Source organism: Magnolia sinica, chromosome 19 (assembly GCF_029962835.1).
Source record: "Magnolia sinica isolate HGM2019 chromosome 19, MsV1, whole genome shotgun sequence".
NCBI lineage: Eukaryota > Viridiplantae > Streptophyta > Magnoliopsida > Magnoliales > Magnoliaceae > Magnolia > Magnolia sinica.
In genome coordinates, this window is record NC_080591.1 from 59,400,138 (window position 1) to 59,410,611 (window position 10,474).

Consider the following 10,474-nt stretch of genomic DNA (forward strand, 5'->3'; position numbering starts at 1 on the left):
ACCAATCAAACGGTTAGGATCATCCAATCAAAGTGATTTAAGAGGGTTGGCAATCAAAGGTGAATATATTGAAATGGAACTATACCCATCATTGATGAGCAAGGCCCAAAAATTACACTGATTTGACAATATTAACAACATGATTCAATTCCTTGGTATTTGGACACTGACCATTTTTTTTAACCATCCATTTGATGGTTCTTGGATGGTCATAAATTATGACCATCCAATCAGTTTGATTTAGGATGGAGCGCACAAAATCGATGGTCTGGATCGATGTACATGCACGTCATGTGTATAGTGGACGAGTATTTGACAGATGATTGAGCTGCAATAAACTGCATGTAATTAACACAATTCTTACAAGAACGCAATATAAACACGTCAAAAAGCTTGGTTTGATTTGTTTTTTCCTTTCATCAAGATGGAATCAAGGGTTTGGATCCTTTCCAAACCTCATCAGAGCATGAGTTGCAAGCATCGAACCTCTTCGCAACGTTTCTGCTAGTCGGCCTATCAAGGGTAGCTTCACAGTGTCTCTGTTCCATAGAGGTTTCTTGTCCCACCTGAGATATGATAAGAATCTTATTTAGTTCTCTTTCAATTTCAGATGCTCTCAATGAAGTGAGTTATTGCCATCATGATCATATAACCATGGTTTTAAGACTCAGGCGACTCTGATGCGACTAGCCTGAGTTGACTCAGACGTACCCAATCCAGTTCAATACTCCACAAGTCACACCTGACTCAGCGAGCTGCGACTCAACCATGGATGTAACCCACATCTTCCTAACATGAAGGTACACACCCACACATTCTCTCTCTATATTCAACGACTTTCATGAGGATTTCCAATGTCACATACCCGAAATGCCAAATAGATAAATGGCCCATTTAAAGGGGTGTGTGGGAGCAAGAAAAAGGTACAAAATTCCAAGTGCGAACCTCGGTAGGAAACCGCATTTGAAATATCTTTCCTATCTATTTTATGAAGACCTCAAATTGTACATTGTATGTGGAATGGCAGTTAATTACAAATAAGAATCAAAATGTATACCACAAATCTAGAACTGTGGACAAAATGAGGCATTTGGAAGAAGAGGTTCTGCGGTGTGTGCTATTTCTAGATGACAGAGAACCCGCAGGTTTTTAAATTAGCCAAACTAAAACAGAGAATGTGCATGCAATTTTAGTAACAATAGGAGTGGAAATGAGGAATTAGTTAAGATTGTTGACCAATAAGTTTCCAAAATGACCACTTTCGATAACATGGGTCAATAATTCAAGAGTGGAGACACTGAAAATGATATCGCCCATAGAATTCAAGCTGTGTGGAAGAAGTGGAGATGTGTTTCTGGAGTTTTATGTGATCACTACTCACCAATCAAACTGAAGAGGGAATGTATTCGAGGGAACATATGAGTAACACCAATTGGTAATAAGATGAGGGAAAGTAGACTTGGATGGATGTTTTGGCCATGGCAATGGATACCAAGAACTACATCACTTAGGAGTGAGTTGGTTCAAGTTGAATTGTTGAAGGCTCTAAAAGGGCAAGGGTAAGGCCCAAAAGGACATGGGTGGAGGTAGTAAGAAAAGACTTGATGACCAATGTCTAACTGAAGTTATGGCCCTTGATAGAGTGGAATCGTGAACAAGATTCATGTGAAAAGCCACAATTAGTTGGGATAAGAACTTGGCATTGATTTAGAACTGTATCATTACCTTGCTTATAAAGATTAAAAAAGAAAAAAGAAAAAAGAAAGAAAGAAGAAAAACTCTAGCTGCACTCACTTCTGACTGCTCATGATCCAGGACAGAAACAATATGTCAACAAGAGGAATTAGGGTAGTCTAGATTTGAGGAGGATTTGTATGTGAGGAGGATTTGTCTTTGGCACGCTGGATCAGGAAGGGACGTTTTTCATCTAGAACTAACATGTGGCAGGAGGCGCAGTGAATCCAATCCATAAATGACTTGCTGTTGAAAATCAGAATGAATGAACAATCCCATAATGCAAACAGTGGCCTTCAAATGGATGGTTGAGATGAAAATGGATTCAGGAGTAACTGATGACTAGGATCATCTGTTTGATGTGATTTTTAACCAAGGACCATATGTAGACAAGAACCATTAGTTGGACAGACCAGATCCACTCCCAACTTGCCACATGTCTGGTATTTGCTTCCTACTCTGTATAACAAATAAGAGTTAGGTTCATCTAGATGTCACCTGAAATTGAGAGAGAGGGATTTGTAATGAATCAATTATAGAGCTTTCAGACCTGTCATTTTCCTTGCTTTCGTACAAAAATTCCTTTATAAGAGGGGAAAAGGAGGGTAGATAGTGACCTTATAAAAACACCCATTCCAAGCTCCCTTTTCTTATTGAGGTTTTTGCATAGGGTTTGTGGAGCACAGTTTGAGTGGTGCAATCACCTTGTGCAAAGCTGTGCCCCAACCATTTCTTAGTGGATATGGCAGATTTTTGCACAAGGTGATCCTGTTGATGGGTCCAACCTTCTCCCTCCCTCCCTCCCCCTCTCTCTCTGAAATAATAAAAGGGAAGCATATATCTATGCAAGTACTACATACCAATCTTCATGGCGGACAACCTTCCCTTCCTCAACACGCAGCTTGATAAGTGATACGACATCCAAGTCTTTCCCCAATATTTTGTAATGTTGCTTGTTGTCGATTAGAATCTGAACGAAAAATGTATGGGAGTTCAGAGCTCCAAATGAAGGGGAAAAAAACCTGGCCCCTTTATAGCATAGTTCTAAAAATCCATGATTTAACTCGAAACTTGGCTCAGTCAACTTGAACCATGGAGATTATGGGCTGAGTCACCATGAAACTCAATTACGAGAATGACTCGGTCATGCCAATTCAACCCGAATCCAAGACCTCTCTCATGGGCAACAACACCTCTAACCAGCATGCCAAGTGCTGATGTCTTCCATTTCTTAATCCTTAGACAACTACATAATTATAAGAGTCAAGTGAAGACTCATCTTAGTCTTCAAGTCAACCTGACCCGGCTGAACATCTAGCCAAGTCGAGTTCTCAAAATTTTGAACTATGCTTTACAGTGCCGAAAATTGCAAGGAGAAGATGAATGATTGTCAAAGATTTGGAAAAAAGAATTCTCACCTCCCCTCTATCTGGAGCAGTTGTATTTTCTTGTATGCTATACTCCACAATTTTGGATTCACTAAAGACCTGAAAAATGTGTTCAGTGTGTTATGGTTACCTCATTCACCAAGATAAAGGCCCTGCTTGGTAGGCGCCTAAACATATGTACTCAGTGTTATGATGATCTCAGTCAAGGACAGGGCTCAGGCTTGAAGTGCTAGCCTGTCGGATTGGGTGGTCTAAAAGTTCAGGCCTGATTGGCAGCTGGGCTATCTCAAGGCAAGGTCATTTGCCCATTTGATTGGGTTCAGTTGGATATATATTACTCATACTGTCATACACACATTTGTTGAAGAGGAATGATCGATAGCTGGTTGTAGGTTAACAAATAATCCATTCTTCAGGCCTTGAAAATATGTGATAGTTTCAAGTGCAATCGGAAACTAAGACTATGGATCTTAAGCTAAAGAATGGTTTGTAGGTTAACCTATAAGTATAACTAGTTCTTGGAAGTATCATATTATTTCAAGGGGCTAAAAAATGTCCTGTAGGTTAACCTACAACTAGTTGGAGGTCATTATTCCTCTTTATTAAATATCATTACCATGAATACAGATATTGTATGTTGTCCATCTCTTACTGCCACATGGGATTTATGGTCTAAGGATAGATGCTACTGTTAGTGGAGGGATTTGGTCAATTTGGGCACATTGATAGGTATCAAGCTTGACCTAATAACCAAGTTGGGTCCACATATAGCTTTGGGATCATAAACTAAAACGAGGTAGCCTTTTATTTAGGGTCCTTCGTTAGACATGGTTAGGAGTCTTGCTGTTAGTTGGGAAAGTAGTTTTCTTTCTTTTGAAACTAGTATGTGGTCTCTAATTCTAGATTTTAGAATCTAAATCAATGGAAGTCATTAGAAGGTTGTTAGTTGAGTCGATTGAGGCTATAATGGAATATGTATATGATGTTTTGGGTAGAATAAACAAAATATAACATTTTCTTAGGGAGTGTTTGGATTGGCAGTAGACTAGGGGAACCGAACAATATCCCTTTGATTTGACATTTCCTCAATTTGGATTACACAAGAAGATAAGGAAATCCATAGCAGGGAGAAATCTTTTTACCGAAAAGTCAAATGGTGCAAAAGAAGGTTTTCCTCTTACGTGACATTTTCAATGGTAAAATTGGAGGGAAAAGAAGTCTTCCTTAAATGGCAATCCAAACAATGAAAAAATACAAAGGAAGAGTACTTTCCTTAACAGTTTTTCTAGCAAAAGAAATAATTGCAAGGGGTTTCCTTCCCCTAGCGCTGATGTGAGTTTACCATCCAGTTATGTCAAAATTTCACTTTCCCTTGCATTTCCCCAATCCAAACAGGCCCTCAAGGAGAAATTCTCCCAAACCCTGAGAAGTGATTCTCATGTATATGAGGTGTGAGGCTCAACTAGGTTAGTGTGATGCTAGTGATGTGCAAGGTATGTTGTTGATTAATTATCATAGTTGTCTTATTTTTCTTATTTTTTGATATCATTCTATTTCTATTATCTGATACAATCATCAAGCACTGATGGGTTAGAGAAATCATGTTCGCAGAGGGAGCTTGATATGGTATCTGACCAGGATCCCCTCATTTACTATTGCATGGAATATGAATGCAGGAAAGCCTGAAAGTCTAATCTATTTGACCATCAGTAGACCATTACATTGTGCTTGCTATTGGGACATAAGATACTTCTCGTAGGCTGTTTGGATGCAATCAAGGGAACTTAAGAGCAGCGCCAAGAGGTAGTAAGATTAGGGAAAGTAGACTCATATGGTTTAGCCATGTGCAGCAGAGACCAAGAACTGTGCTGGTTAAGAATTAGTTGGTTCAAGTTGAAGGCTCTAAATAGGCCCATGATAGAGTTGAATGGCAGAATAGGATTCATCTAGCCAACCTCAATTAGTAGGGATAGGACTTCGATGATGATGATAATTTGTCAACTTGCTAGAGGCCCTTTTTTCGTTCTGCTATTGGAATTTGTGCATTTTTGGATTAAAAGAAACACCTGATGCAAGATTTCACGTTGAAGCAAAGTATCTTGTTGTTGCTACTACCATCTGTAAATTAGTATCAAATCCATCCTCTTTGGGTTAAGGATCAAGCAAGGACATGCCAATATCACGTTTTTGATATCATGAGTGAGATCTCATTGCTACTAATCCATCTCTTCATGAAAGAACCAAGCATGTTGATGCGGATGACGACCATGTAACAGAGTAATTATTAGAGTTGGTTCTATCAGACTGTTGTGCAAAGACCCTAACCAACTTGATGTCCAGCCAGTTTGGTAGACATGAATACTTAGGTTGACTTGAAAGCTCAACCAGGTACTTGATAATATTTTTAAATAAGGAAATGATCTAGTGAACCACGAAAACATGAATATTTTAAACAATGATTTACTGCACATTTTGGATCCCAAACCTTCACTATGAAATGCTAAGAGGATTACAAATTGGTTGTTTCCACTTCTTAAGAAAGATGTGGTTAGCGCACTCAAATGGATATTCTCCACGAGAATGGAAAAGGCTACTATGGACAGTGAAATTAAACCTTGGAAAGTGAATAGAATGCTGATTTGATCTGCTTCACTCTGCGGGCAACAAAATTTAAGTCCAGGAAAACAGTCAGAATTGATTGTGTGACCAAGATAACAGAAGTAAATCCAGTAATTAGCTCTGTATATAAGTTTCTATATAGAGAATTACATACCCATGGGCACACATGAGGGGGTCTTCGAATGTTGCATTTGGAGCATAAATTTCAAAGTCATGGGACGTAGCAGATGACGCATATCTGAAACCATGAAGAATAAGAATCTATCATAGTGAAATTTGTGCAGATTCTAAAATGATGAAACCTCACATATGTGAAGCATGAAACCTTCCTCTCCCTTTCACACAGAAAATCACACTAGAGAATCAAGCCAATATTATAGGACTACCGTGTAAGCACTAACCACAATCATGCCCTCAATCAATTTGATAAACTAAGTCAAGATGTTGTTTGAGTCAGCATATGTTATGCATGAGCTTCAGTACTTCACTGTCTAGTCACAACCTAAATTGACATTTGCACGATTTTGTTTTGAACTAAGGGCCTGTTTGGATATCAGAAATTCCATGGAAATCAATGGAAATGGTAAAGGAAGGATTCCACAAATCAAACATTGCACTTTCCCATAGTTTGGATTCTCTGGCACAAAAAACTAGGTGACCACTGTCAAAAATATGAGATTTCCCCTTGGTATGGGTGTCCGCGTGTGTATTAAAATAAATAAATAATTAAATAAAAAAATGAAATCCATGTTTCAATACTGCACATCAAATAATCATTACCTTTCTTTTCTTTTCCCTTGGAACACATGTATCCAAACATGCCCTATGTGTTTTGGGTGGCGCTAAAAACAAAACCCAACTGGGTTGGTTCTCAATTCTGCATTTTACAACCCCAAAATCTAGTGGGCCATAAATTCGCTCAAATTGATTTGACTTGTTGCCAATTCCCAAGGTTCCTCCAAATGTATCCTGGACTGGAAATTTCCAACCGGTTTAAGTATTTTAGTCCCCACATCCTGTAAACTACTGGAGATGAGACCCTGCTTTCAGTCTTACTTGAACTGACTATGTAATCTAGATTAAAAAAACATAACATCATTATCACGTTTTACTTTCAAGTTAACTCAAGATATTGGCAATGTTTTCAAGTGGTGGGGGTCTCAAAATTTATTGGTAAAATTCTAGAAAAATATGAGAATTTCAGATATGCATTCTTTGTTGGTTTTGGACATGCATTTGATGGTGTATTGGGTCATTCTTTAGTAAAACTGTTGTCCATTGGGAAGTGTCAAATTGACTTGATGAAAGTCAACCAATTAAGGCTAATCGGCTTAATCGAACACAAATCAAGGATGATTTGGTGATTAGGGGCCGTTACCTATTAAATACCAAAAAAAAAAAAAAAAAAAGATAAAAGAAATGAAAAAAAAAATGATTGTCTACCCCTTCTTTCAATATTTCCAAAATGGTTCAATCCACTTTCGTTCATCGAGTGCCACTCAAGTTTGTAATTTGATCCTCAATATAGGCCTAGAGTTTAAAATTAGTTTATAAGCTTCCTTCACAGTCGAAATGAATAAAGAAGTGGAAAAGTGAGAGAAATTTTTAAAATAATTTCCATAGTGGGCCCTTTAGGGCTGCCTATAATGGCCACATTAGCTGTTACAGGCCGATACAACCTTTAAAAAATAATATAATAACGGACCAATTCACTTTTGTAGCACATAATGGGGGTAACCGTTTTCTTTATGTAGCAGCCGATACGATCGTAAAACAACCCTTTTTTAGTACCGTGAATCCAATCTAGAAGTTTCTTTTCCACGTTACCCTTCGGATTCTCACTAATGCCTTACAATTCCGGTAAGGCCTGTTTGGGTGCCACTTAAAAAATGAGTCCCTCTTGTTGTTGATGTCTTAAATTTGTCAATAACAGGTTTGTTGATGCCATTGATAGACCATTTGTTGCCATTGAGCATATGTCAATGTCATCGACAGAATGCTCAATCCAATCGAGAAAATCCGAAAAATCCATATTCGTTGCTAAAACGTTGCTACTAGATGGCATTGAAGGAGTTCGATGCCATCAACAGATCTTCGATGGGGTGTTAATGCCATCGAAGGCCCCACCAAAGATGCACATAGAATTGCGTAAGTGTGTGATTTGTTTCCTATTTCGGTTGTGATAGTTTATATATCAGGTGTAATCGGGATTTGAGAGAGAGAGAGAGAGAGAGAGAGAGAGAGAGAGAGGTGTATTAGAGCTTTTTAATTTGTTCCTAAGGGTTCAAGGGTATATATAACTAGGGTTTGAGGAAGGAGGAGATTTGAGGTTTTTTCGAATTGGTAAGAGTATCTCTTATAATTTCTGTTTTTATAGTGCATTAATCGTCACTTTATATCATGATTTTTTCTCACAAGGATTTTTTCATTTAAAATTCATATTGTTCTTGTTTTAACTTGGTTGTGTGATTGCATGTACTTTGCTTAATTCGTCTCTAAGTGTTTCTGTGGTTCCCCAACACCTCTCATTTTAGTTACTCATAATTGTATGTTGGAGATTATGATTGTTGGTCATCAAGATTATCTTTAATCCTTTTAGCAAAAAGAAGTATAATCTCTAATATATTATTATGATTAATTAAAATGAGATGAATTCATTTCAAGTGGCATCTAAACAGGCCCGTAAGGGGTGCCCAATTAAGAAAGTTGATCAGCTGGTCAGCATCAGTCCAGGCCTGTCCCATTTACAGGCCCAAACCTGACCATGAGGATGATAAGCGTGGCGGAAACAGGTCGAGGCAACTAGCATGCAGGATGACCAGATCCCATTCCCAGCCTAGTCAACCCCATTCAAGAAATGGCTACAATCCACACCGTAGTCTATCCAGCCCAGAAATTTCAAAATTCAAAACAATGAAATCAACCATATTCCAAATTTCAAAATTTTAACTCCCAAAAAACCATACAATAACCGAAACATGGGAAATGCACCGAAGCATAATCAAAATTCAGTAAAACTCTGTTGAAATTCAGATTCCAATCCAAATGCTTTACGATCCATCAAAATCGTAAAATTAAAAGATGAATTAACACTTACAGCTTGAGAATGTGCGGCATTATGGCATCAGAAAGGCGTCTGGAGCCTTTGACACCATCAACGGCTTCCTTCGCTTCTTGCTTTCTGATCTGATCCATGCCCTTATCTTCCAAAGCCAAACAAAAAGCAGAAAAAAAACCCAAATCGAATTACACCAAAAATAGAAAAGACCCAGAAATTGGAAAACGAAATCGAGCTGAAGAAATATGAGTTCTCCCCTCCTTCTTTCTATTATACCTTCCACAGCAGCTTTGGCCATGTCTGAAACTCAGAGCAGCAGTTTCAAAGCCGGAGAAGCTTCTTGAGATTTCGAATGCTTGGAGTGAAGCAAAACCGCGAACACGAAAGAATCATGGTTTATAGAGTGACACGTGGCACGAGGAGAGCCTGTAGATGTGCAGGCCGGCAGACGGCAGTTAGTAACCCCTCAATGGGAGTAATTGGATACTCTGTAAGACTATGTGCCTTGATACGCAGGTATTTGGCACACATTAACTCAAACTAAAACCGACTAAGTTTTAGAAGGCACTATCGATAAGTAATCCCAACCTCTGATTCGTGGATGGTTGTTAGTTGCAATAGGATCATCGGATACTTTATTTTAAACCGTACAATAGATGTCCACCAATCTGCTAGCGAAATAATCAAATAAATATAGTTTTTTGTTTATGGTATATATAATCTCGGAAACATAATCTACACGGTTTAATTTGAACTAATTATATGAATGTGTGAAATTTCTAAGTGACTGCATATCATCCATCACGCTCTGCCAGAGTATCAGAGTTTTTCTCCTCCCTAATTCGGTTTTGGGGACGCGACCGTAAGCTAGAGGGTCCACTGTGATGTTTGTGAGAAATCCACCCCGTCCATCCGTTTTTCCAGATTAAGTTAGGACATAGGCCCAAAGATGAGACAGATATAAAACTAAAGTGGGCCACAAGACAGGAAACAGTGCCCATTGAAAGTCCACTGTTGAAATATTCGTGGGGGCCACAAAACCTAGTAGGAATGACCTTATTAACGGTATGGATGGCATATAAACATCACAGTGGACCCAGTTAGGTTTCAACTTGAACTTGACCTGATTTTAAAAGTAATTGAACTGGATCTGATTTTAATTGGGTCCATATGATGGCCCAAGTTGTCCTCTTCATGTAACAATTTCCAAATAGGTATGAGAAATTGAACTCGAGCACGTTAAAATCACGTCAGGCCCACTTTGTAAAGTCCCAGTACCTAGGAACCCCTTATTTGTGTAGGTGGTGGAGCTTCCGTACAATGCAATGCGTATGAAGTTTTCAAAACAAGAAAGCCCTTTACCCTCTTGAAGCAGATCACGCTAACTAAACTCTGTGAGGCCACCATAATTTATCTATTTTATCCACTCCATCCATCCATTTCACTGGATAATTTTAGTGCTTGAACCTAAAAATGAAGCATATTGGAAAATCAATGAACCACACCACAGGAAACAGTGTGAATTGAACATCTACTGTTGAAAATTTCTTGGAAGGCCGCAGAAGCTTTTGGAACAAGATGATATTTGTGTTTTCCTTTCATCCATGTTTATGTGATCTTATCAATAGGTTGGATGACAAATAAATATCACCGTGGGCCTTAGGAAGGTTTCAAT

The 10,474-nt window shown here is 38.5% G+C and overlaps 1 protein-coding gene across 1 annotated transcript; it reads right to left on the minus strand.

Moving 5' to 3' along the window:
- Positions 1–323: 323 nt before the first annotated feature.
- Positions 324–9,187, minus strand: LOC131235116 (uncharacterized). The gene is made up of 7 exons (XM_058232247.1): positions 9,076–9,187; positions 8,839–8,944; positions 5,896–5,979; positions 5,737–5,776; positions 3,153–3,221; positions 2,595–2,704; positions 324–566 (listed from the first exon to the last, which is right to left on the minus strand). The coding sequence occupies exons 1-7, from the start codon at positions 9,095–9,097 to the stop codon at positions 431–433; spliced, it is 567 nt and encodes a 188-aa protein (XP_058088230.1). The 5' UTR covers positions 9,098–9,187; the 3' UTR covers positions 324–430.
- Positions 9,188–10,474: the final 1,287 nt, after the last annotated feature.

What these genes read in the sequence shown, in the direction of transcription:
- LOC131235116 (XM_058232247.1), bottom strand. Translation starts at nt 9,097, where the DNA reads ATGGCCAAAGCTGCTGTGGAAG. An exon ending in ATGCCGCACATTCTCAAGCT is followed by an intron (nt 5,980 to 8,838) that starts GTAAGTGTTAAT and finishes TCATGGTTTCAG; the next exon opens with ATATGCGTCATCTGCTACGT. An exon ending in CCCCTCATGTGTGCCCATGG is followed by an intron (nt 5,777 to 5,895) that starts GTATGTAATTCT and finishes TGTTGCCCGCAG; the next exon opens with AGTGAAGCAGATCAAATCAG.